General features: G+C 40.9%; 1 protein-coding gene across 5 annotated transcripts in view; it reads right to left on the bottom strand.

The window, feature by feature from the left end:
- LOC119732427 (adhesion G protein-coupled receptor L4-like) overlaps nt 1–26,640 on the bottom strand; it is a 37,576-nt gene extending 10,936 nt beyond the window's left edge. The window contains exons 1-13 of one of the 5 annotated variants that reach the window (XM_038205939.1): nt 26,483–26,640; nt 21,510–21,587; nt 9,054–9,173; nt 7,417–7,734; nt 6,700–7,059; nt 6,476–6,532; nt 5,779–5,916; nt 4,291–4,415; nt 3,569–3,796; nt 2,119–2,329; nt 1,479–1,628; nt 1,185–1,251; nt 416–578 (exon numbers count right to left, since the gene is read on the bottom strand). In XM_038205939.1, the coding sequence (XP_038061867.1) occupies nt 416–578; nt 1,185–1,251; nt 1,479–1,628; nt 2,119–2,329; nt 3,569–3,796; nt 4,291–4,415; nt 5,779–5,916; nt 6,476–6,532; nt 6,700–7,059; nt 7,417–7,734; nt 9,054–9,173; nt 21,510–21,561 (1,989 nt within the window). In that variant the 5' untranslated portion in view covers nt 21,562–21,587; nt 26,483–26,640. Of the gene's footprint in view, nt 1–415; nt 579–1,184; nt 1,252–1,478; nt 1,629–2,118; nt 2,330–3,568; nt 3,797–4,290; nt 4,416–5,778; nt 5,917–6,475; nt 6,533–6,699; nt 7,060–7,416; nt 7,735–8,479; nt 8,767–8,852; nt 8,982–9,053; nt 9,174–21,509; nt 21,588–26,482 lie in introns of those variants that run through there. The other 4 variants (XM_038205938.1, XM_038205941.1, XM_038205940.1 and 1 more) reach the window with 4 other exon arrangements.
- Between the last annotated feature and the right edge of the window lie 1,145 nt (nt 26,641–27,785).

Below are 27,785 nucleotides of genomic sequence, written 5' to 3'. Positions count from 1 at the left end.
TCGAGTACCCGTAGCCAACTTCACAAATTACTTAGTAACTTCTCAGACAAATGAAATAGAAAATTTTGAATGCCATTTTTGAGGATTTTTCAAAATGAAAACAAGGCTACTTGATAAAACCAAAACAGATTTCATGTTTATGTGCATTTTAACGTGCAACAGATGACGCTAGCAAAAGTTGCAGTTTTTACCTTAAAGCTATCGAGCCCTACAGACAACTGTTGGGAATTGAATTCAGGGGTTGGGTTTCTTCCCGTGTTTTACTTCAATAGGGTACCCGGTTCCTGTACTACCGGTAGTAATACACACCACTGTAACGCACTTTAACTACACAGATTTGTTAACATTTTGTAATGCAAACGAAACATACACGCAGCCTTATTTTGGTATAATTATGTGGATTCAATGCACTCACCATTTTGTATTTCATGACGTAGCTGATCGGGTCGGACGTGTTGGAGAAGACGATGCCGTTATCTTTCAGATGCACCCTGGTCGCTATGACGACAGAGTTGACATTGTCCTCCTTGTGCAGATGCTCCTTGGCTTTGTCGCGGTAGAAGTTGACGACGACCGGCCTGAAGATGGAAGATGTGACACTGAAATTTACTCTTCTTGACCCTTAGCCAATTTCATTTTGCTTCTTAGTACAAATTGCTGGGCAAAGCTGCTAAGCAAGGTATATATTTCTTAGTAACACAGGTTTTAAGTTGAATGCTTTGTGACGGATATTTTTGCTCACCACCCAAATTTGCTTCTTAAAGGGCCCATGCAATGTTATTTTTAAAGGGTAAATGGGATGAACCTGTGTTCACAGGAATGGAGTGCCCATCTCTGTTTCGAAGCGATTGGGCCAGACTCGAGTCCATGAAACGCTGCTGTGGGGGATCTCCACAGCCAGTCTGTTACCTTCCCAGCATTGAATAATGCTGGTACCCATTTAACACCTGGGCTGAGAGGAGTAATCGAGGTAAAGCGCCTTACACAAGGGCACAACACGCATGGCCACGGCGAGACTCGAACCCACGATCTCACGATCATGTGCTCTGCTCTACTCTAATCCTATGCTCTACCGCTAGACCACACATGCCCCATTTTATAAATGCAATCCTTGACAATAAAGCCAAGTCAATAAGCAGTGTGGTAAGAAAAGGGCCAAGTGAGAGACAAACTTGCACACTTACTCTGGGTGATTGGGAAGATACTCCGGCAAAGTGGAGTTGTACCTGGTGTAGGTAATGACGACATTCTCTGCAGCAAAAAAAAGGGGGGAAGGTACTCACATTTTATTTGGCTCCACGGAAAAGACAATGAACATGAAACTTAATCGAACAAATCCCTGGCAAGTGGTTTGATGTCTGCAAGAGGTCACGTGACTGACTTGTGACGGCTTGGAATTGACTTGCGATTGATCATGATTTGCTATGACTTGATTACGACTCTTTAACAATAACATCAGTGTATTGCTTGTGTAATACCTGGCCAGCCATTTTCGGGCATTTCTTCAAACAGCGTCTCGGGCAGATCCACGTATCCGTTATCGTCATTCAGGGAGGCCATTGCAGGGGAGCTGTCTGGTAACACTAACCCTTCAAAGTTCTCTGGCTGCACAACTCGCGCGTGAAATGCTGGGGTAAACATAAAAGGGAATAAATTATTTTTCTTCATTCAGTTATACCAGTTCAAAACAAGTTAAGCCAGTTCAAATACCAGTTAAACCAGTTCAAAACCAGGCACCACCACCACTTTTTCAGTTCAACTAGTTCCAGCTGAAACCAGTTGAAACCAGTTGAATTTGGTTTCAACTGGAATTTTCATCTGGGTACATGAGGCCATGGCCCAATTTCACGGCGCTGCTAAGCACAAAAAATTTGTTTAGCACAAAAAAAAGCCTGGCTTTTAAAAGAAGTTAACCAGCTAAAACTCCACGTGATTTGTTCATACTATAGCAAACAACAGCTGAATGCTAATCACGAGCAATATACATCACATGGAGTTTTGGCTGGTAACCTGCTTCAATAAGCCAAACTTTTTCTAGTGCTTAGCAATTTTTTGTGCTTAGCAGCGCCGTGAAATTGGCCCCTGCAGGTCTCCAGTTTAACCCAATAACCTTCTTACCGAAACTAGAACCAGTGTGCGTCCACATGGAACTGTCGTCGGTTGCCGACTCGCCGGTACCCATGTGCAAGAGGAGGCTAGTGGCCATCAAATCGGTGAAATCGTGCACGGCGTGAATGACGCGCATGGCCCCCGCCCCGCGGGGGGCGGTGCCGCGCCAGGCTGGGTTGTTCCGCTCGTCCAATATGATGTCAAAGATGTTGCAAACAACCTGGGCAAAAATACGAGGTAAAACGTTTGTCACCGTTGTACAGTAGGGTATGCCTGCACTGTTAGGCCAAAAAAAAAAATAAGTCGGTCTCTGGTCAGCGCGCGCGTCAATTTTAATCATGCGCGTCGATCTTTTTTTTTCCCAAAATGTTCCGCGGTAGCTCCAACAGCGCCCTCTATTTCCGCACCTCCTCATTTTTTTTTACCAAAGAGCGCCAAGGAATGGGAAATTGCACCAAGGCAAATGATCGAAAGCACCAAGGCAAATTAAGGAGGACACCAATGTACATGAAGACACCAAAAAAGCAAAATAGTACCCACCTTGTCTGTACAATCCAAGCTTGAAGAAAAAAAAAAGCCGCGTGGCCGCGTCAATTCTGGAACTTTGGTCTGACCAGAGACCGAATATTTTTTTTTTGGCCTTAATAATAATAATGGGTATTTATCATTATAAATACACAGTGCTTTGAAGCACCCCAATGTTGCACATAGTCTGGTTCCCAGACCAAAAGGTTCTGACTATTTCTGACGATCATTAGGTCAGGTAGCCACCATGTCACGTGACCAAAACGGGAGGAATTCATATATTCATTGCTTGCATTTTAAAAACCTGTGCCTATTAAAAGTATGCACTCGGATCGTACGAGGAACGCACTTTGCTTTGCATTTTCTATTTTAAATCTGACGATGGTTAACTAGGAGTATTCCAAAACACAATGTCGTCTCCATTTCGGCTTTACCTGACATTTGGGTCCCTAACGTTGGAGACTCCAGCTCAACATCAGTCAACATTCTCTTACAGAAATATCTAACTGTATGATATGAAACAAGCGGTTTTTAACGCATGCTCAGAGTGTTTTTTTTAGCGTGTGTTCTTTGCTAGCGCTTTTCTTCACAATGGTACAACGGATATACATGAAACTTTCACTAAATATGTCCAAACTACCAGCCTATCCTTTTGATAATTGCTACATATTTTTTACTATTTTCTTTAAATTCGGTCCAGATCATTCTGACTCACCCAGTACAATCTGGAATTCTCAATACCATGAATAAAGAGTTCCAAATTTATGATTAACTAAAATGCAAATAAACACATGGTATCAAGTCCATGATACAATCTTTCAATAGTTATGCCACAAGACTACTGCATGGTCAACCAAAGACCTCAATACAGTTTGTTTTTACCAAAAACCTGTTAGACTACGAAAACGGAGTTAAGACCGGGAGACAGTATTACCGTAGCAAAGTGCAAGATTTCCTCTCTGCTAGGGTAACCCAGTGCGTCAAGACTCAGCGTGGAGTTTTGGATCTTGATTAGCGTCTGAACCCCGTAGATGTCGGCCGTTATGTCGGCCGGATTGGACCGGTACTGGACAGCATTGCGGTGTAGTTCCTCTAAAAGAGCCGAGATCGTGGAGCTATTGTACGCCAGGCCTCTGGAGATGTTGCTGTGAAGGCTCTCAATCTTTGCAAAAAAAGAAGAAAGTAAATTGAATTAAATTACTAAATGTACCATTAGGGAGACACGTTATCGTAATTTCTTCGATAATATGGAGCCACCGGTCATTAGGGAGACACATAACTGTCTCCCTAATGGCACAGCCCCCTTTAGAGGCAAAATTTTACTGTCGCAATAAGGTTTAATGTGTTGCTCGTGGTCTTATAAGTAAACGTACCGAAATTCGTGGAAAAAGGAGAAGGGAATATTGGGTTAGGGCACATTGAAGTTTGAACAATTTTGTGCACAAGTCTATGGGAAAGTCTCCCTAATGACCCATTCCCAGCAATTATTATTACTTCTCGTACATCTTTACAAAGCAATTATGCATCATTTATTGGATAATTTTCAAACTATCAGGGTAGTAACAAGTAGCTATGCAGCACGCGTGACGTACACCATTGAAGGGGTACTTTGCACAAGTTTCCATAGACTAATCCGACGTTTTTCTGGAATTTTACCTTGAGCTGTAAGAGTCGGACATCTTCAGACAGACACTCGGTCACGTCTGCCTCCCCCCACAGAAGATCATCTGACTCCTCCCCCACGATGCCATCTCCAAGGCAAGTGCGACTGCCTTGCGGTACTGTTTATGAAAGATCAGTTGAATGAGCAAATAAAATTAATGGCACAGATTAGTGCTTGTGGCAACAATTTGAGGACGATCATGGTGGGATTAATTTTGTAGGATGGGCCAAAGGAATGTGGGAGGGCTCTGTACCATTTACACGTCCAAACGTTTAAACAAAAAAAATCAAAATCCGTTTAAAAATTTTCCAAAACGTTTAAACGAAACCAGAATTATGGAAAACTGACCTACGTTCACGCGATCTTTCTTTGAGCTTAACATACATAGCAAAAACAACAAACGATGTTTTCGAAAGAATTTAATTTACGAAACCTTAGAAGCACTGCGGTACTTGATTACATTCGGGTACACGTAGTTAAGTTTTTACTTTTTCAATGACTGCCCGCTATTTATTACGTTAAATATTGTTGATTTATCATGTCACAACAATCACGCCAATCTGCTGATATATACAAATGGAAACACGTCAGCCTTTGTGAAATTGCTAAATGTGTAAACGGTTCATAAAATAATTGCTAAACGTTTACAAAATTAGACGCAAAGACACATTCTTAGAGGGCTCCAAGAAATGCAAAACCTTTTGCCCCAATTTTCCTCAGGTAGTTCCACCAAGATGATATATTTATAGCAATCACCGTCAATTTTATCAGATTTACTTAAAGGGTTCATTAGATGAATTTTTCTGAAGAACATATTTTGTACAAATTTCTGCTCCTCTTAAAGGTATGAAAACCATATGACATCCCTTTTTGGTTAATTTTACTGAAATTTGCAATTCTTCAAACATTTTGCATTTTTCACTCATTTCCGGACAACTAAGGGTGCTGTTGCTGTGATGTCATTTCAGGAAGACACTGTTCAGTTTAGGGGTTTTCTGTTTAACTTACGAAAACAAAAATTTGTTCATTGAAAACATTTGTGAGAAAAGTTTGCTCACTGGCCTACTGTCATGTACTGACAAAAAACGAATCAACAAAGAAAAGGAAATTTACAACGGCAAAATATCCAAAATTCTGTCAAGTTTTGGTGCTGAAATAGCTGCAACATGGAGGTTTCTGCCTGAAATGACCTCATACTTTTGCTCAGGAAAATGGAAATTTGCATTAGCATAAAAACCAAAAAGGCAGGAAAATACCCTTGAAAATGGCAAATTGGAAATTGAAAATAAGGTCAAGGAGACACAAACATGCAGTTTCAAGGAGACACAAACATACATTTTCAAGGATTGCAGTAAGGAAATATATTGCATGGGCCCTTTAATTTTATCCGTTTGAGCAGTAAAGTAAAAGTGGGCAGGACTCTATGTTTCCTCACTCTCATCACCAAATCTCAAGAAACCTCCTGACAAGAGTTCACTTACTGTCTGCGTCTTGGTCTGCATCCGTGTCGTCGTTCAGCGTTGCGCTGGTATCCCCGGGGCAAGGCATGGAGGCATCTTCGCCAACTGGGGTCCGGGGCCACTCTATATTCTCTGAAAACTCCTGCTGGCATTGCGGACCTATTCACGAATGTCAAATCAAACACTGATGATCATTTCAACTCTTGCATATTTATGAGCCAAATGCAGCTTTCCAATTGGTCAAGGCATGCCAATGCATCAGGGAATTTAAAATCTCTTATTAACCCGCTGCAAACTCATGATGGCACTGCGGACCTTTTGATGACCAAACAAAATCAGATATCAATGATAATTACACCTCATACATATTTATGAGCAAATGCAGCTTTTCCATTGGTCAAGACATGCCAATGCATCAGGGACGTCAAAATGGCTTAACTGTCCACAAACTCATGCTGGCATTTGCGGACCGAAAATAAATCGATGACCAAAAATAATCAAATATAATCAATAACACCTCATACATATTTATGAGTACATGTAAATGCAGCCTTTCCATTGGACAAGACATGCCAACGGCATCAGGGAAGTCAAAATTGCTTATTAATCCTCTGTAAACTATTGCAGACATTGCTGGCATTTTTGTGGATGATCAAACAAAAATCAAACATCAATGAAAATCACACCTCATACATATTTATGAGGAGATGCAGCTTACCAATGGTTCCAGTGCAATAAGCATCACAGCCTTGAGGTTTATCCCGAATGCATGTCTCTGAAACAAGAAAAAAAACAAGTTAAAAAAGGTTCAAACCTTACACGCTTAAAACTCTTGCCAAGCACCCTGCTTGGGAGTGGCTCTTAGTTTGCTTCTGCTCAGCGCATAAACCTTCTTGGCAAATTGTTTTGCTTAGCAGTTCCATAAAAGTACGCCCAATTTACCGAAGACTCCCGACGGCCATCGCAGCTTGAGCTCCCCCCTGGTTCCCGTCCGGAAGTCTACCCACTCCGTCACGTCGCCGCAGTACGTGAACGTGCAGTCCCCGTGCATGTCCGCGATGTGGTCCGCCCCTAACACGCCCCTCCACATGTTGAAGTAGCTGATGTCGCCCTTGAACGAGACGCTGTGGTCGAACGTGGTGTTGACCGCCGCGCCGCTGTCGGAGCTGCGGCCGGGGCCGAAGTCGCGCTTGCGACGGACGCCGATCTCCAGTCGTCCGCCTGCACGGATTGTCTTGCCGGGAGCCAGGCCATCCGACGTGTGCGCCTGGCGTCCGTCGACGAACAACGACCAAACACCACCTGTATGCAAACCCAAAACTTCTTTCATACTACCACTGCTATAACATTACATTAACGCACATGGAAAACTGCGATTTTGTCGAAATATATTTTTTCTCTCCAAAACGCCTCTCGTAGAGAAGTGTCAAGACAAATGTTTACAGTTTTCATACGAAGGGTTATTATCAGAGAAACAAGTTAGAATGACAATTTTGTTGTTTATATGTTTGTAAAGTGGTGTAAAGATACTGATTATTCATTTTAATGATTATTCATTTCCCCCCCCCTCCCCAAAAGGTCATTTTTGACAATCTAAATGTCAATGCTGATGATACATCCCTTATTATGGGATTATGGTAATCTAGTGTTTTTCATTACCGTCTGACGTCCACGTGCAGACAACGTGCACCCATCTGTCAAGGGCCAAGCTGGGCTTCAGCCGCACGCCCAACTCCTTTCCCCGAATGCGCATCGCGAAGAAACTCGCACCGATGCTGATCCACAGCTCCTCGCTGTTCTTGCTTGGGAAGCCGTAAGCCAGGACCGTGCCGTTCCGCCCATCGTAGTTGGCCGAGCTGAGCCGCATCCACAGCCCGACTGTGAAAGCCTCCAGGGAGGGGAAGTTTTTGCCCAGCAGCACGGCATAGCTGTCTGCCTCTGCATCGCTGTACTCGAGACGCGAGTCCACAGATTGGGCTACAATGGGTGGAGGATGGAGTGGGGGGAGGGGAGGATCAGCCAACATGTGTTTACATCAAAACATGTTTACATGTATTGGTCTGAAGTGCGCCACATGCATGCAGTTTTGACCAGAATTGAACGACAGACAACAGCCGCACTGATGCACTTTGCCAAAATTTGGCGCAAGCTCAGCGAGGGCGCGATTATCACAACCCATGACGTCATTGCAGCATGCTGCTTTCGTGAACAATGGCAGCAGAAATTCGAATGAATTGAACCCGAAAGTATAAGATAACTAAACCTCTGAAGGTTAGTCCGAGTAACTTGGATCCAACTTATCGCCTTTTTTAACATTTGGACATGGTCTGGCGATATCGCCAGACCATGTCCAAATGTTAAAAAAGGCGATAACTTATCGCCTTTTTTAACATTTGGACATGGTCTGGCAATATCGCCAGACCATGTCCAAATGTTAAAAAAGGCGATAAGTTGGGTCCAAGTTACTCGGACTACTGAAGGTAATGAATTCAACAGGGTTTTTTCGCTATTAAGTATTATTCAGCATAGAATACTTAAGGTGATTATAAAATGATAAAATAATTTCAATCTTGATTTGATTTTGTGCTCCCTTAGCAAGTTAGCAAGGGGGGGGGGGGGTGTCCACACATAGGGCCTATGGATAATGTAGCAGTGTGGCTGAATATACGGAGGAAGTCCAGTATTTCAGCAACATTTATGGGGCTACAACTTTACAACTTACACGGCAGTCTAGACAAATCTGGGCCACATTTGGAGCTTGTAATTCAGTTCTTGTACATAGGCCCATACAACAAGTACTTTATAATACTAGACTGATCTCTGCCCCCATCATAAGTGATTATGTCGGGGGCCCGGGACCGGAACCAGACTTATCACAGGGACTGATCAGCAGTGACATGAGTGATCAGTCATTTGTCTGGTCGCAAAATGCCCAAAAAATATGGGACCGAAATCGAAATCTAGAGAGGGCCATGCCGAAATAAAAGTCTCTTTCATCAGGTTGCAGACGCCCAAAATAGAAGAAAAAAAACCCCACAAGATAAAATCATAAAAAAATTAATGCACTGAACTCAATTAAGAGCAAAGTCACACACATTTTATGAAATATATAATCTACCGTGTGGGCGCCGCCATATTACTAGTTGCCATTGGACACTAGAGGGCGCACCGCATGTAAACAAAGACGGACGTCTACCAAAATAGCGCTGATTAAAATAATAAGACTAAATGTAATGGAGATGCACTTACAATACGGTCCTTGAAGAAACAAAACCGATGGGACTTATCATACGTACCAATGCACTGCTTGCTGTTCCACTCAAATCCAGCACCACACTCGCAGAAGTAAGCGCCAGGTGTGTTCAAACATATTGGGGTCTTGTAGAAATTTGGATTACACTGTCCACTGAAATGACCTGAAGTTGGAAGGTAAAATTCGTATGGATTCATTTTCCCACTAATGTCTGATGTAAGGGGAAATGTAAAATATTGAGCGGTCGATTAAATGTATCAAACTGGCCACCCAATCAATGTTAAGATTCTGTTATCCGGCGCCAGTGACTAGAGGCAAGCAATATGATTGGTCGGGGCTTGCGTTGGGGCGTGTTCATTTTGGAACATTGCGCCGCCGTCGTCTTCCTCAAGTTGTGTAACTTTAATGAGGAGCAGGATAAACAGAAGAGTCGGCATTAACGACGTGGTTCTTGGATTGCTCGATATTTTCAGCAATAAGATTGCTTCGGATTAACAGGTTATAGTTTGGTACTTTCCAAACCGTTCCAAAAATATAAACCACGCCCACTTTTTTTTCAAGCCACACTCCGCTCCGTCAAATCAACTTCGAACCGACTGAAGAACTTGCAAGTCATGCGATTTATAAATCCATCTAAATATACAGACACAACGCAATTAAAGTTAAACTACATTAAAGTTTTCTGAAAGATTTTTTTTCGGGGGGGGGGGTAACAGTTTCCGCTGGCCCTTTTCTTTCAGAAACGCACGTTCTGTGACTGCGATTTGTGTACTAGGAAAAGGTGCTGGGAAAGTTCCTCACGTACTATATTGTCTTCCACATCGAAAGAGAATGTAAAACAGAGGATTTACAGTAATCCATTGAGAGCTCACAGTCATGTCGATTCTAAAACGTATTTATCTGTTTGAAAGTTGTTTTCAAAATGCTTAGTGTTACACTTCATAGATCAAGTTCGCTTTTACGTATCATCAGCCGATTTTGATAGATAAGGGAACTATAGGACAGTCATGAGTTTTCGTTTTGATTGAGAAGGTTTCGCATCTGAGTGCAAACTTAATTGGAAAGAAGACTTGGTCATTTGTGCACTTCATAAACAGACAGCAGCCTTATACGTTCTCAAATCTTACCACAGTGATTTTAATTTATAACAGAAAATGGAGGATGTTGATGTTACCACCAAAACCCATGGACTAACTCAAAGAGAAAACGAATTTCGGAACGCCTTATACAACGCTGCTAAACAAAACGATGATATTTGGCGTTTAACTCAACAGATCATTCCACTGTTCGGTATTGTCTTGAACGCTCTTTTCCTCCTCGTCGTTTTTCGAGTGACGTCCATGCGCACGATCATCAACGTCTATCTGTCCAACCTGGCGGTGGCTGACACCGGGTACCTCATTGTTGCTATGACAAGAGCTTTGATCTATTCATCGTGGAACCCGGACATCTCGAAAGTGGTCGGCGCCCTTGCCTCTTCCCTGAGTGTCGCATCGTACTGCTTCGTGACCACCGTGGCTCTGGAAAGATTGTCCGCCGTGCGCCACCCCATCAGATTCAGGGCCAGAAGCAGCAAGACGCGAGCTGCCAAGATTTCGGCCGGGCTCTGGGCCTTTGCTGTTGCCTGGTGGTTGATTTTAACAATCGTAATTATAACCATCCCAGACAACACCGACACGGTCATTGACACTTTTAAATGGTCTTTTCGGGCCATCTTCATAGTCACCTTTGTAGTGACTTTGATATCGTATGTCTGCTTGTTCCACAAGCTACGTCACCCAACCGACCCCGCTAATGTACAGAACAATAAGCGACGAACACAGAAGGTTGTCACAATGTTGGCCATCAACACTATCGTTTTCTTTCTGTTAAACTCTGCTGTTGTCACTGTAGCTGTGATGACAGCTGTCATATTGACTGGCCACGGGTTTGCGGATGATAACATTGAATTTGCTTTGGCCAGCTTGGGCGTAGAAACAGCCATGTTCATCTTGCGTTTGATTAACTGTTCCACGAACACCCTCTTGTACTCAGTTACCAATAGCGATTATCGAGCAGCGGTGGTGGAGACTTTGTCCTGGCCGTGTCGCACCCGTTCCTGCCGCCGAGTTGAGAGTGCCCCTTCCCGGCCACGCGTTGCTTGCGGGCAGGTCGAGTTGGCCATCGTTAGGCCTGTACCACCGTCAGAATCATCTCCCAAGCCAGCCGAGGACAATCTTCGACCACAGGAAGAGGAGGAAGAATTCGTAGACAGCCCACCGCCTGGAGCTCTTCAAGAACCATAGATATCCTGACGAGTCAAAGACTGGACGGAAAGCAGTCACAGACAAGTTGAAAAGCCATAAACTTGTCAGAATCCGGTTGCAGACAAGCCAGACACAAATCGCAGACACTCCGGAAAGCAATCGTAGACGTGCCCGAAGCCAGTCGCAGTTATGCCAGGGACAAGTAGCGGTCAAGTTGGAATTGACTCCGAGGAATCCGGCCACCCGTCGCAGACAAGTATTGGTCGCACATGAATTGTGTCGGAAACCTGTCGCAGATACACCGGAAACTGCACAAGGACAGGTCGGAAATGAGTCGCAGGCGCCAACTGCGAACATTGAAACCGTACACCAAGTTCGCAGCGACGCCATCTGCATTTCAATCTTCGATTGTCGCAGATCAAGGCATTATTATCGCAATATATATATATGAAGATGTCTTGGACTTTAATCAGGCAATTAAAGTACGATTCTCTCCTGTTTTTGAACAGTGGTTTGAATGCAGGGATTGTTTTGGGAGAGTGGCTTATCCAGGTTTGGAGTCGGAAGGTGGGGGCAAAATTGACATTTTACCCCCGAAAAAGTGAACCCCTTTTCTTTCCGTTCGTAATAAAACATAAAGAGGACGCTTTCACTTCATTAGCAAAAAAAGGGGAAAGGCCTCAGGCGTTTGAGTTGCTCCCATCCCCGCTGGATACGCCACTGATTTCGTGAAGTTTGCCAGGGAATATTGTACACCTGTAAAACTTTTTTTTAACGATCATCGAACGGTCTTGTACAGCATTATAGTCATACACAATAAATCGAGTTTTTGTGTGTGTATAATACTTGCATTATAGTTTCTCTTCAAGTGGCCAAACAAAATAAATATGTCAATAACCGGAGAATAATCCTTCGCTGTCGTTTGTTTTAATCGAAACGTGACTGACAAAATAACACGTTTGTAGCGATGGTTACTTATACCTTATTTCTGATGCTGTATGTACTATACGTTTGATACCTCGTGACATAACAAGACTTTTTATCCAAACAGAATGCGCTTTAAATTTGATGATTCTCCTTTAAAAAGAAAAAGAAATGATGTATAGCCTTAATGTTAGCGAGATTGTTTTTCCAGTTGTATTACCCTCTAAAAAGTCCCGGGTCAGATTTGACCCGGAAAAGGGTCATGTGGGGCCTGACCCTTTTCCGGCTCAAAAATTACCCTTTTGCGGGTCAAAAATGAGACTTTCCGGGTCAAAATAACCCGGAAACCGAGTCACACAGTGTAATTTTGTCCAAGAAAAGTGTCATTTTTGACCCGAAAAAGGGTCAGGCCCCACATGACCCTTTTCCGGGTCAATTCTGACCCGGGACGTTTTGAAGTGTAAACAAAAGCGTAAATCAATAGGCTCTTTTTTGCTCAATGAGCTATTCCTTACAACTTTGGATATAATTGCGAATGCTAACCGAATAGGTACGAATATACATGTAGAAACCAACTTTGTGGCAAAAATAAAATATCATAAAAGTGCATTTTGACAAAGAGTTTGAAGCTTTGCCTTTCGTCGCACAGTGCACATATGAGCCAAACCAACTTAATCATGCACCGAAATGGTAATTATAATAATTATCACATGATGAAAATAAGTACAAGAGTGAAGTGAAAGTTTTATTTGGAATTCCCCAAATCTTAATCAAGCACTCATAAAAAAATATAGGCAGGTCAATTCTGCATGTAAACCACATACAAGTTTAGCTCAGTACAAACGAAACAGATTGTGAAACATGTCCAGAAAAGTTCGGCATGATTCGACCGGGAGCATTATACTGCAGGCCCGATCTTCCCCCCGTTCACACGCTTACCAAAAAAGAGAAAGAAAAATTACCGATCTTCAAAACTGTTGTGACCTTCACATTTAATGAGAAGTTACTTCCCCTAATTTATGTTTTTCTTTCGGTCATCTCATGATGAAGTAGTCTATAAGTATAGGCCTACATTGTATATCAATCAAAGTATGGTCAAAACTACTGTGGTACAGTACAGACATCATCAAGGCAAAATGTCGATGAATCAAACAGACAGAGATGGCGACGGACTGACAACAGACTACGGGCAACTGTTGGATGATTTCGGCGCGTACACCAGAAAGATTGCGGACATAGACGATTATATTGGTAAGATCCTCTCGCCGGTAGGAATCCTGTTGAACGTGGTTTTCGTCGTTGTGGCCGTCCGCGTGAAATCCATGCGCACGATCATCAACGTCTACTTGGCCAACCTGGCAGTTGCCGACACTTTCTTCCTCGCTCTGGGTTTGTCTGTATCGTGGATCAACACCAAGGATGTTGAACCATTCGTTTTAGATGTGGTTCGATCGCTCGTGTCTACGGCCAACATTGCCTCGTTCAGCTTCGTGACCGCCGTGGCGGTTGAGCGACTGTCAGCCGTGCTCGCACCGCTAACGCACCGGGCAAAAGCCACCAAGACACGGGCAGCCAAGATATCGGCCGGACTCTGGGTTCTGGCGGCGGTTTTCTGTGCAGTCTTTATTACAACCTCCGCCACATTGGACCAAGATATCAACATAAAGGCCTATGCGATCTTCTTCTTAATCTTCTACCTGGCCACTTTTACTATCACTGTTTCGTCTTATGTGGCCATCGTCATCAAGATAAAGCTTCGTCATCAAAAGCTGGCCGACGGTTCACAAACCAGCCCCTCTCAGCTTCGGCCCGTTGTTCGTATGCTGATCGTCAACACTGCTATCTTCTTCGTACTTAATGCAATGGAAATCGCGTACGAAATCGTGATTATTCTTATATTAAGTCTTCAGCTTTCTGTGGTTGAATTTATCAGGTACGAGAGGCGTCTCTTCGATTTGGCCCTGTGTGTTGTCACCTTTCGCCAGCTCAACAGCTCCGTGAACACGCTGGTGTACAGCGCCACCAACGGTGACTATCGGGCAGCCGTGGTACAGACTTTCCGCGAGCTCGTCGGACGGGCACCAGGTCGCCTTTGCCACCGTCCTGGCGATGACCGGCGGCGAAATGCGGCGGGAACCAGCCCACCAGCTCAGGCTGGGGAAGAGATCGAACTTGCAGTCATTGAGCCACGCCAGGCAACGGCTTGAAACTTCAGGCCAGTAAAGATGCACAGAGCTGCCTACCGGCCTAATCACGATCTGCACGCATGCAGCCAATTTCTCATGCACTTGGTACAAAAGGAAAAGGTCCCATAGCCATTACTGGCCGTAGGGGCAGTGGGATGTTAGAGTTCCACTGTGTCTTGGGCGCGGCGTCCGAGTGGCGGACGGGTGCCCAATCCTCTCATCTCGTCATCTTACCTTGCCTGAACGAATCAGGTATACCAATTTTACTGTTGGGTCGTCGGAGAGAGTTTTCCAATTTTTGGTCTGAATGGAATTCGAACCACCAACCTTCCACTCCGTAGCTCCACGCTCTAACCGCTCGGCTTCGAGGCCCCTACACTTGAGGGTTTGCAAAACTTAAGAGTCTCAGCTCTGATCTCAACATAACTTAGTTTAAAGGGAAGATACAACATTTGCAAACATCAAAAAACGAAATGATCAAATTATCCAGCAATACCTTACTGAATTGTTAGGGAATGACAGTCTAAAGCATCCTGTAAAATCGTGGCTCCTGATGTGCTGACATTTTTAAGAAAAACTGTATTTTTCCAACGCTGGTCGGCCAACCAGCGTTGGAAAAAAACTGGCTTTTTTCAAAAACTGCTCCTAGCTTTTCATATTTAGCTTTTCCGTATTTTCTTTGCAATTGATTACACACCTGTGAATGGGTACAAGCCTGCTAGACTGATTCTTTGACCTTACAATTCCCCGAAGTCTACAAATTGCTCTGTTTTATCTTAAGTTGGGTCAGGGAACCAGACTACAAGAACATGATTGGTTTTCTATGTTTTTCCTGCACCTACAACTACAAGCCCAAAACATGAAACAAGTCAGTTTAACAAGATTTGCTATAGCCTAATATAATTATCGTCCAAATTCATTTATTTCTGAAAACTGCAGCAACAGCAAATGTTGCACATTCCCTTTAAGCTGAATGGAATTGGATCAATAACTTTGCAATTCAGCGGAGGGATCTCTTTTCAAAGTGGCGATTAGAACTAACTTAAGGGGCGAACACTTTTGGCGGGAAATAACCATAAGCCATTGGATATATAAAAGGGAAAACATGAACATGAATTCAGCTGCTGCAAACTGCTCACTGACTGGACTGACATGAAATATACAAATACTAGGCAAAACAATAAAGTGGTCTGACATTTCATCCTTAGCAAGGACTTCTTCGGAGGCAACAAAAAAGAACAGAGAGTGAAAGATAAAGCTTGAATTTGATGTGTGACTTAATCTAAACTGTTCTTTTTAAATTGAGAAGTTTTCTGTTTTTCAGTTTCGCATCTTTCTTGCCTGACCGCCCAAAGCATATTGCGAAATCCACGTACCTGCACTGTGTCGAGGAAGTTCGAAAAACTCAAAGGACACATGACCTGATATTTGCTTGGAGAGTAAAACTATAGCTGTGGGTGTTGTTTTACAGAATATGAGGAAGTGACAAAGGGAAATAGGTCTGCCTACGAACATCTGGGGATTTTTTCTCACTTTCACTCCTTTAATCTGGTATTGAATTTTATTTCGACATATTAGGGAACTTATACTGTTCATAGAGACAGCCGAAAATGCAACTTCGCCACAACGACCTTCGATTTCAGTGGACTGATCCACTAAGCCCCGCTCCGTATGGCGTGTCAAACGTTGCAATATTCAATATTTTGCAATATAAATGTTGGATGTTCAATATGTGTTTGTTATCTTTTACATTTTATGTGCGATGTTCAATATAAGTGTGCGATATTTTTCATTATTTGCGCGATGTTTAATATATTTGTGCGATGTTTTACAATATAATGTGCGATGTTCAATATATGTGTGCGATGTTTTACATTTATATGCGATTTTCAATTTATATGTGCGATGTTTTTGACGATATATATGTGCGATGTTTTTGACGATATATATGTGCGATGTTTTTGACGATATATATGTGCGATGTTTTCAATATTATGTTTGATTTTTTTTTGCATTAAATGTGCGATGTTCTTCGACAATAGCTGCAGAGGGAGGTGAGAATCTATATGTGCCCAGATACAAAGAGTAGAAATCTACGCGTCTGCCTTTTGAAAATACACAATTGCGGTGTTCATTGTTGCGTAATGAACCGCCTAGCACACGACTGTTTTGCACAATAGGCTGTGTTATGCAGCTTCCTAACAAACCAAACAAACTGGGCTCATTATATCGACTTGTTTTTACCCATTAAGGTAAAGCAAATGGACCCAGTAATCTTCCTGGCGCGTTTGCTCACCTATAAAGACAACTTTTCTCAGTTTAAGGAAAATTCTAAGGTAACGAATTGGCCGAGCGGTTACGATTCGTCGTCCACGGTTAGCGGGGTCCCGGGTTCGAATCCCGCTGGTGTCTTTTTGGTTTTTAACGTATGAGTTCAATTATTCACTATAAGAGATTTAATTTCCCGTCGTAAAGTACCAACAGTACCTTAGCTTAATCGGTAAGCACTGCTGCTGGTACTGTCCGCGAGTTCCAGGTTGGCGCCTTCGTACAGGTTCAGGGCATGTGGTCCACTCGGAGGATCAGGGCTTAGGGGCCGCCCTGTTCCTCCCTTAGCTCTTTGCTTTTACATGGTGCCTGGCCCTCCGGGGTTATATGGATGGATAGGGAAGGAAGTGTGTATTGGTCGGGGACGCCGAGACCCCGGAAGAGAACTAAGGGATCGGCTGGGGCATTGTTATGGCTCAGACCGATCCCTGAAAGCTTGACTAGCACATAACTTTTTGATTTTTTTTTACCCTCTATCTTTTATACTTTGGTTTAGTTTGATATCTACAGCTGCTCGGCAGGTCTACGGGTAGTATCAAAATTGAAACAAAGGTGTATGTCATAAATCAATGAATATTTCATAATTGACTATAATCAAAACGGAGTTTCGTTTGATCAATTTGACTATCATTATATAATGACGCGATTGCCAATTGACGTAAGAAACGCCATCAATTATACCGGGAAAGAATAAAGATGTACATTGTAATATATATATTATCTATACATCTTTCAAATAACGTGTTTTTAATTGTGAACATTCCAAAAAATACAGTAATTCGCAATAGTAATAGAATGGTATATGATAGCACGATCAATGCGTCTCTATTAAATTTAAAAAATATAATCTAGGCCCCTATGTGTGAAATATTCTGTGATTGACTATGAGCATTCCATACAAATGATTTAATTCGCAAAATATAGCAACAACAAAAGAGAAAGGAAAAAGAGAACATTCCTTTACCCTAAAAACTGGAAAAATAATTTGTTTTAAAAAAGTCAAATGGGACACTTCATGTATTGATTTAACAGTTTGCAAAGGGTTAACCTTACATTTTAGCAAAATTGGGAAAAATCAGATGTTTCTGGAAAATTGCAGCTTGTAAGGGGTTAACCTTGCATTTTTAGTACAATTTAGATGTTTATGAAAAATTTCAAATTGTAAGTGGTTAATCTTGCCTTTTTTAGGGAAAATTGGGCAAAATCAGATCTTTCTGGAAAATTTCAGATTGTAAGGGGTTAACCTTGCTTTTGTAGTAAAATTTGGCAAAATAAGATGTGTATGAAAAATTTCAAGTTGTAAGGTGTCAACCTTGCTTTTTTAGTAAAATTGGGAACATTTAAATGTTTATGAACAATTTAAAATTGTCAGTGGTTAACCGTGCATTTTTTAGCAAAATAGGGCTAATAATAGAATGGTATATGATAGCACGATCAATGCGTCTCTATTAAATTAAAAAAAATATAATCTAGGCCCCTATGTGTGAAATATTCTGTGATTGACTATGAGCATTCCATACAAATGATTTAATTCGCAAAATATAGCAACAACAAAAGAGAAAGGAAAAAGAGAACATTCCTTTTCCCTAAAAACTGGAAAAATAATTTGTTTTAAAAAAGTCAAATGGGACACTTCATGTATTGATTTAACAGTTTGCAAAGGGTTAACCTTACATTTTAGCAAAATTGGGAAAAATCAGATGTTTCTGGAAAATTGCAGCTTGTAAGGGGTTAACCTTGCATTTTTAGTAAAATTTAGATGTTTATGAAAAATTTCAAATTGTAAGTGGTTAATCTTGCCTTTTTTAGGGAAAATTGGGTAAAATCAGATCTTTCTGGAAAATTTCAGATTGTAAGGGGTTAACCTTGCTTTTGTAGTAAAATTTGGCAAAATAAGATGTGTATGAAAAATTTCAAGGTTCACCCTTTACAGTTTGAGATTTTTCATAAACATTTAAATTTGCCCAATTTTACTAAAAAAGCAAGGTGAACCCCTTACAATTTGAAATTTTTCATTCACATCTTATTTTGCCAAATATTACTAAAACAGCAAGGTTAACCCCTTACAATCTGAAATTTTCCAGAACGATCTGATTTTGCCCAATTTCGCTAAAAATACAAGGTTCACCCCTTACAATTTGAGATTTTTCATAAATATCTAACTATGCCAAATTTCACTAAAAAAGCAAGGATAATCCCTTACATCTGAAATTTTCCAGAAACATCTGATTTAGCCCTATTTTGCTAAAAAATGCACGGTTAACCACTGACAATTTTAAATTGTTCATAAACATTTAAATTTGCCCAATTTTACAAAAAAAGCAAGATTAACCCCTTACAGTTTGAAATGTTTCAATCTCATCTTATTTTGCCAAATATCTCTAAAAAAGCAAGGTTAACCCCTTACGATCTGAAATTTTCCAGAACGATCTGATTTTGCCCAATTTCGCTAAAAATACAAGGTTCACCCCTTACAATTTGAGATTTTTCATTAATATCTAACTATGCCAAATTTCACGAAAAAAGAAGAAGTAAGGTTAATTCCTTACATCGGATTTTTTCAGAAACATCTGATTTTGCCCAATTTTGCTAATATATGCAAGGTTAACCACTGACAATTTGAGATTTTTCATAAAAATCTCATTTTGCCCAATTTTGCTTAAAATGCAAGGTTTACCCCTTTCAATCTGCAATTTTCCAGAAACATCTGATTTTTCCCTCATTGGGCAAAGGTTAACCCCTTACAATTTTTGATTTTTCATACAAATCTGATTTTTCCCAATTTTGCTTAAAATGCGAAGTGAACCCTTTACAATCTGATATTTTTTTATGAACACCTGGTTTTGCCGTATTTTGCAAAAAAATGCAAGGTTAACCCTTAACAATTTGAAATTTTTCATGCACATTCAAATTTGCCCAACTTTGCTAAAAAAGCAAGGTTAACCCCCTTACATCTGAAATTTTTCAGAAACATCTGATTTTGCCCAATTTTGCTAAAAACATCGCACATATATTGTAAAACATCGCACAAATATATTTAACATCGCGCAAATAATGAAAAATATCGCACACTTTTATTGAACATCGCACATAAATGTAAAAGATAACAAACACATATTGAACATCCAACATATATATTGCAAAATATTGAATATTGCAACGTTTGACACGCCATAGCTCCGTGCTGTTTCGGACCAATCACAGCCGTAATCAAATTCCGACATGCGTATTGCTTTAAAAGGCGCACGTGGGGATTTTGTTCTCACTTTCACTCCTTTTGTTTGGTATTGAGTTATATTTCGACATAACAGGGAACTTATACTGTTCATAGGCCTACAGCCGAAAACGCAACTTCGTAACACATTGCACTGATCCACTAAGCCCCGCCCCGTGCTGTTTTGGACCAATCACAGCCGCGATCAAATTCTGACGTGCGTATAGCATTGGAAGGCGCACGTGACGTTGCGCACTTGCGCAGTGGGCGGGGCCTTAATGACTTGGTACGGTTCCTGATCCCTTCATTCGAATGTTAATTATTGAGAATATCATTCGAATGTTAATTTTTCAGAATAATTAACATAATAGAGGCGTTTGAAAGTATACGAAACTTTTTTTCTATACAGAAATTATATATATAAAATATATTTTGCATCATGTATGTAAAATTCACTATTCTGACATTAATCTTCAGAATCTTTTGTCTGGTCACCAGACTATATTTCGCACGGGCCATTTTTGACATTCAGCCCCTATAGGTGAAGATTCCCATATCAGTGATAATTACGCGCACTTCCAAAAGTTGTTAAAACATAATCGTAACTCTCCGAGGTGTTTAAAACCCCCATCACATTAAAGCTTATTCCACCATCTTTTAGATTCTCTTTAAATTTTTGGTGGTAATCCGATGACTTTTGGGAGAAACTTCTATCCAAAGACGATCACCCCTAAAAGTACATGAAGTCCTGTTGCCAATCGCCATTTTGAAAATGATGCCCGCGCTCCATTGCAAAAAAGAGCAATTTTAGGGCCCAATTTCATCCGAATTTCACAGAAACACGAGCTCGCAGTCCTGTGCACGGCGTCCACTCATCTTTTTTTTTTTTTTTAAACCTTCAAGTTCATGGCCCACAAATTGCTCCAATAGCAAAAAAAATCTGGGCATACAAATCTTGATTTGGCCCGCGTGTTGGGCAATTTTGGGCCTATTTACTGGTCTGCACCCCCTTAGACCCAGGCAATTGTGTACATACCGTGGCGCAAGCATTTTCCATTTGGCTTCACTCGTGAGCATTAGTCTCGGGTATGTGTGAGGACGAGTCGATGTATTTAATGCAAAAAAACGAGTCGCGCCTTGTAATTAGTATGTCGCCTTCATCAAGGGCAACGAAGACGGGTACGGTGTTTGCACGGTAAACACACTGGCCATTTTGATGGGAAAATGCATGTTATCATTTTGTCAGCATTCTCCATCAGTGCAGGTCTGTGGATCACAGCGCGGCAATTTACACTAAAATCTTAACGCTGCTGTATAGACCTTCATATTATATTGTGCATTTACATTTTTTTTTCTCATTATATGTCAAATGTTTCATAATAGTGAATGAGACGCGATGAGATGCGATGGTCGGCCGACTATTTTATGGTCGCTGGCGATCAATGATTAAATCGGTGATTGTTTTTTTTTTTATTGTTGGATGTTACACCTTGAAAGCAAACTATATTATATCCCCCAACCACATTATAATATGGCATGCCTATTCAAATCACCGTAAAATAGAACTATAATATTGTTATAGGCCTATACTGTACACTCACCACAATATGCAAACGGTAGAGCAGCCAGTAGAAATAGCGCCCAACTAGCCATGGTGATTTTTCCAAATCTGGTTCGACCTGTCGAAAGCAATATGTCAATTAATTATCAGTTATTAGAATCATTGCTCAAAACGGGAGAAAAAAAAATCTTACTATGGCATGACGAAACGAAGTATGCTGCATATAAACCAAAACACGGGTGGATCTAGGCCTATAGCTTTCGGAAAAGGGGGCGGGGGTGGGTGGGTGATGGTGGTGATATTAAGGGGGGGGGGGTGATATAAAGGGTGGGGGTGAGTGATGAAGGCACCCCCTGCTAGGGGGTCCGAGGGCATGCCCCCGGAAAAATTTGATATAATTAGACAATGCATTTTGAGAATATATGTAGGGACTTTACCATTCCATGTTTATTTTTGGCCCCATGACGGTATCATAACATTAGTCAGCGGCTGGACGGGGGTGGGGTGGGGTGGGGGAGGGGGGGGGGGGTAGGGTGAGGGGGAGGGGAGGCCGGAGGGGAGGGTTGCAACCCCCTCTCCCCTTTACATTCTCGACTGCAAACTACATGTACTATTTTTTTCTTTCCCCGACTCGGTTGTATAGACACTGAAATTGTGGCATGATCAAATCGTTTGCTATATTCGCCAGAAATGAAAGGAATATCGATACTAAAAACTGGATTTTTTTTTTGCTTTAAACTATCTGCAGGCTGTCACTAGAGGGCCCTTTGAGTGTAAAGTGCCTTTAAAAATATATCTGATACGTGTATATCGGAATGGTCAATCATCCCCTGTCTCTAAAGCGCATGCGAAGTTTAAAAAAATAACGAGTGTTCCATGGATATTTTTGGATAATATTCTCAAAAAAGTTAATCGGCAAAAGCTGTAGAACTAATTTGCCAAAACATTATAATTCACAGAATGTTCAATGAAAAATCGGCAAAAGCTGTAGAACTAATTTGCCAAAACATTATAATTCACAGAATGTTCAATGAAAAATATTAAATATATATAATTATTATTAAAAAAATGGAGTTTTAAATGTTTTTCTTCAAGTAAAAGTACGGTTCGTAGCAAGCACTCCATGACGTATACGGAACAAGCAGCGCTGGCATTTATAACAGACGCGGATGCCCTTTTCATTTATCAAATTTACTCGGCTCTCGAGTCGGACAGATTTTCTGCTGGACATGTTTTTCAATGACTGCTACCGAGCACAGAGAATTTCTAATTCGATAACAGTGACGGCAGACGGGAAATGGAATCTGACTTGTATCTTTCAAGTTTGACCGACTCAATCAATTAGTTTTCTGATGTGTAAAGCTAGGTTATCGGAGAAAAACAAAAGCAGCTAACGAGTAAATCCTGAAATCGGCCATCTTGCATTGTGTTTGTGAGTGCCAACCTTGCCATCTTTGTGCGGACCTGAAAACAAAACAGGTCCACACGATGCGGGTTGTGTGAACCTTCTGTGGACTAAGCCAGGTCCACACATGGTTTTACCCTCTCTGGAAAACAGGTTTAGAGGCTCTTTTGGGTAAGATTTATTGGTCGCAAAATGAAGAGAAACACTCAAGAAATCGTGATTAAAAAAATTGGGTTGAAAAGGTGTTCACAGTGCAAGTAAAATGAGTTTTTCTTAACTACACGAATACAAAGGTATGTCCACCCCATAGGTATGTAATGTTGGCATGGGTGTGTATGGGTGCATGTGTATGGTGTAATTCGAGGACACACATGTGAAGCATCATCGAGTAATTGAGGACAGGAGTCAAATCGAGGACGTCCTCGATTAGAAAACGTGTACAAAACCAATGGGAGCTGTTGCCAAAAAAGTTAAAGAGTATAAACAAAAGATCGATGGTGAGGAACAATATACAATCCTCGATTTACACCATAAAAAACCTGTGTATGTGTGGGTTTGTTTATGGTGTAAATCGAGGACACACATGTGAAACAGGCCTTATGTAATTGAGGACAGGAGTCAAAACGAGGACGTCCTCGATTAGAAAACGTGTACAAAACCAATGGGAGCTGTTGCAAAAAAGTTAAAGTGTGAACAAAAGGTCGATGATGAGAAACAATAACAAATCCTCGATTTACACCATAAACATATGTGTGTGTGTGTGTTTTTTTACAACTAATTTGTGTGTGTGTAGATTATGCAAATTGTGAATGTCAAGGCATTTGAATGTCAGATGCTAATGTGAAACTTCCAGGACATGTTATTATTATTTTTTTTTAGATCATGCTCATTTAGTTTATTCTAGGTTTATTTTAACTTAGCCTTATAATTTAATCATGGCAGACATTTCATTAACGAAAAAAAATTTCAAACTAAAACAATTTACAGATTTAAATCAAACCAAAAATGCATGTACACATCACGTTCGCCTGATTATAAATGAGGCATGCAGTGATTCAGTATAATACTTTAAGGTTTGCCAAAAATATGCAAGATGATCTCACAACGAAAACAGGATATCAGATGATTTCGCCCCGGGCGAATTCCTGCGTCGACATCTCATGCTTCTCTGGACTCGAAAAAAAAATTCACTTTTTTTCCCTTACTGTTTTCATTTCATCGGGCAGCTGAATTTCTGTCGCTTGGAAATTAACCACGCGATGTATTCCGTTTCCCACGGGCAAAACGTCCACCGAAATCAAATTAGCAACACGTCTGAGTGGGTCGGCTTTTTTTTTTTTTTAGTACTTCGTTACAGGCAAAAAAAAAATTCCCTGAATTTACCCTCGATGCTTAATACGCACGCGTGAGCATGCGCAATGATTTTATTGGTTGGAAATGAAACCAACGCGCCTGCGCGCACATGCGCTCTTCGCACGGCCCGACCACCGTCATCGTTTCTTTATCAGGAAACGGTTTGGATTTGTTTTGACTCAGTGAATTAGTTCATTCACTTAAGTGTCATTGCTATCGGGAATTTTGCCTTTAGTTAAGAAAATTTACACTTCGGCCACCGCATGCTGCATGTCGATGAAGACCCTGAGAATTATAACTGACCAACCCTCCCCCCCCCCAAAAAAAACCCCGACTGTACTGAAGCGTCCGTGCAGCATGATAGTGTCTGTTGGCAGTCTGCCGACAGGAGGGAAGGGCGCCACCACCCTTTGTTTAGAGACCATGTTAAGGATCAAATTACTTGAAAATTTTGAATTTTTAAAACTTTGTAACAATAACATATTTGTTAGTAACCTTGTGTGAAAAAAATGAAGTTAATCGCATTTACCGTTTGTCTCTTGTGAACTTTTTTTTTACCGATTTACGTTTTTGTCCACGAGGCGTCTAAAAATTGCAAAATGTGTCCCCAGAGCCGTTCTTTCCATGAGGTCTAGAGCTGAGACATGCATTGCCTTGCAGAGTTGCCAAGTCGAGGGCAGAGCTGCGATTGTGTGAACAATGAAGGACACAGTAACTACGGTATAGCCCAGAGAAACGTTGCATAAACACAAAGAAGTGAAACAGAAAAATAAAGCTTGGCGCTAAGGTTCAGTCGCTTATAAATCTGTGTTGTCTCTAACTTGTCGTTATTGCACCGTTTCCGCTCTTATGCAAAATTCTGATGCCTCGTGGACAAAAACGTAAATCGGGTACCGCAGTAAAAAGGTTCACAAAAGACAAACGGTAAATGCAATTAACTTCATTTTTTTCACAGAAGGTTACTGAACGAATATGTCATGCTTAAAAATTAAAATAAAAAAACTTTAACTTGGTTTCGAAAAAAAGATGGATCCATTGCATTATTGCAGGTTTTTTTTTATCACCCTGTATAACAATTTAATAATCTATACAATTCGGGAAAAAAGAAGTAATGAGCCATAATTCGAACTCAATTTAATCATGTCTTCTCAGTTTTTAATATCACATACCGCATTTGAATAAACCTCCAAAGCGCTCTGTACACCAGTTCGTTTTACAAGCAGAATTCATATTGGAACAAACTGTACAAATGCTTACAATAAGAGCAGTGAAAAGTAGCAGAAATAATGCCCGAAAAAAGGGGGGAAAATCATGTCAGAATGTTTGAGATGGTAGAAATATTTAGGTTTGAAAAGCCACGCTCTGAGCACATGGAAAAGATATCTATCAAAAATATCCTTACACAAATTTGAAAACTGTTTCTTTCTTTATATAAATAACGAATGTTGCAATATGTTATAGGTATATATAATCAATACAAACCAGTGAAATTCTATTTCATTGATTTTTCAGTGGAAAAAACAAATAAATAAATCATTACATTCTCGCAGGATTGTTAATTTTCGTGATCTGAATGCATAATGTGATGGAATGAATGTTAATGTACGAACAGTTATGATGATGACTATGATGATTTAATAAAATAAACAATTTTATTAGGAAGTATTTTTCTGCTCTGGTTGGATATAACAATATTTTTGTGTATTTCATTTATATCTTTATAATGCTTATATCAAACTGCGTTCAAAGCCTTTGCTTTAATACCAATCCACCACTGGAATTGCCTAAACATAATGGCTCATATTTCATACCCTAAAAACAGCCGATTCTCTTAAATTCGCATGGAATTTACGATTTCATCTGTCAAGTCTGTGTCGGTTTTATCCAGTCTCTCACTGAAATGTCCATGAATGTGTAGGTGGCATAATTAGATCACCATAGTTATCTAATGTTATTAATTATATCACATTCATGTAATAAAAATGCTGACCCTTTTTAATAACGATGTGTCTTGCTTTTCACAGAAATGCAATTCTTCTGTCTGGTGTTTGTATGTGTATCATTATGTAATTTATTTATTTTGTAATTCCTGCGACAGAAATTGGCAGTGTTTATAAATACTTGGCCTATACACATTTTCGCAACCCGCTGCGTGCGATAATGGCAGTCTCCTTCGATAAATTCCTCCATCAATGTTGACACCACTCAGGATATCATACACATGGCTAATCGTAAAGACAACATTTTATACTCACCTGCCAGTGTTTAGCATAGATGTAGATTGGCTCGTCTAGCTAATGGCTTCCAGCGCATCCGTGTATACAGAATGATGATGATGATGATGATTGCTGAAAATGGAAAATGATGATGTACACTCATGTGGCGTGTTTTGCAGCATCACTCAACCCAAGCATCACTGCGTTTGGCGGCTGTACATATGCTCTGCGTGCAGGGCTCGCCCGTACTAGCAGCAATCACACGTTATTGGTATGGGCTGGCTGCATCTCTCATGCATGTCATTATCCGCACAAGGTACTCGCACCTGGCTATTTTTAGCTCGGCTGAAAGGTCACGTGGTCGCAGCTGCTCCTGCTGCCTGCATCATCAAGCAGTATATTATTTCCTCCACTCGGAATCTATCTGTCGAGGATTGCAATCTCCGTGCGATGGGACCGGCGAGAATTCGGTTGGATCCAATCGATTTTCTGCCTGGCGTGGTAAGGGCAACGCGCCTCTCATGTTTCTGACGTGGATGGCATATATTCGATAGCGGTGCTAATTGTATGATAGGGAACATACATTGTTTGTACTGAATTCAAAATACAACTAAAAAGTATTGCACAGTTTCGCTTTTAAGGTATTTTGGGGAGAGATTTTGCTGGCTGCTGGCTGGGTTCACGTCTCTTTCCGAAGTCACTCACTGTGTACTGTGTCAATTGTTTTTAACAATTCATTTATGATGTCATCTTACCTTGAGCTTCAATATCACAATGTACTGTTTTTTTGACACATTGTAATAGAAAAAAGCAAAGCAATGTGGGGGATAGGTCAAGCATGGAGGAATAAGAAGGAACGCCAACTGTTATTATTTTATTTTCATTAATTGTGACCTATCTCTGCAGCTGTTCATAGAATATTTTTCGTATTATTCATTGATCACTAGGCCTAATCACCGAATCTTAATTAAAACTCATTATTTTTAACCATTGTTTTTGTTGTTGTTAGGAAAAACAAATTGCAATGAAATCCGCAAAACAAGACAAATTTACAGAACTTTAAAGCCGTTGTTCGCAGGTCGGGAAATAATTCGGCCTTCCATCCATTCCAAGTACGGTAACATGGGAGAACGCCCTCTACCGATATGTTTGAGTATTATATATTTTCCCCTGATTTATGACAGTCGTATCGAGAAAGGTTTTGTTGGCGTACGGGTGTTGTTCATGCTTCTTTTAAAACCTCAAATCTCAGTACCCCAAATTTTCATTTTACTTCCCTTCCGAAGCAGGACGCGTCGTCTCCTTAAATATTTCAGACTCCATGCCAAAATATTGACTCTTT

Source organism: Patiria miniata, unplaced genomic scaffold (assembly GCF_015706575.1).
Source record: "Patiria miniata isolate m_02_andy unplaced genomic scaffold, ASM1570657v1 HiC_scaffold_24, whole genome shotgun sequence".
NCBI classification, from domain to species: Eukaryota; Metazoa; Echinodermata; class Asteroidea; order Valvatida; family Asterinidae; genus Patiria; species Patiria miniata.
This window is presented reverse-complemented; position numbering and strand designations above follow the sequence as displayed.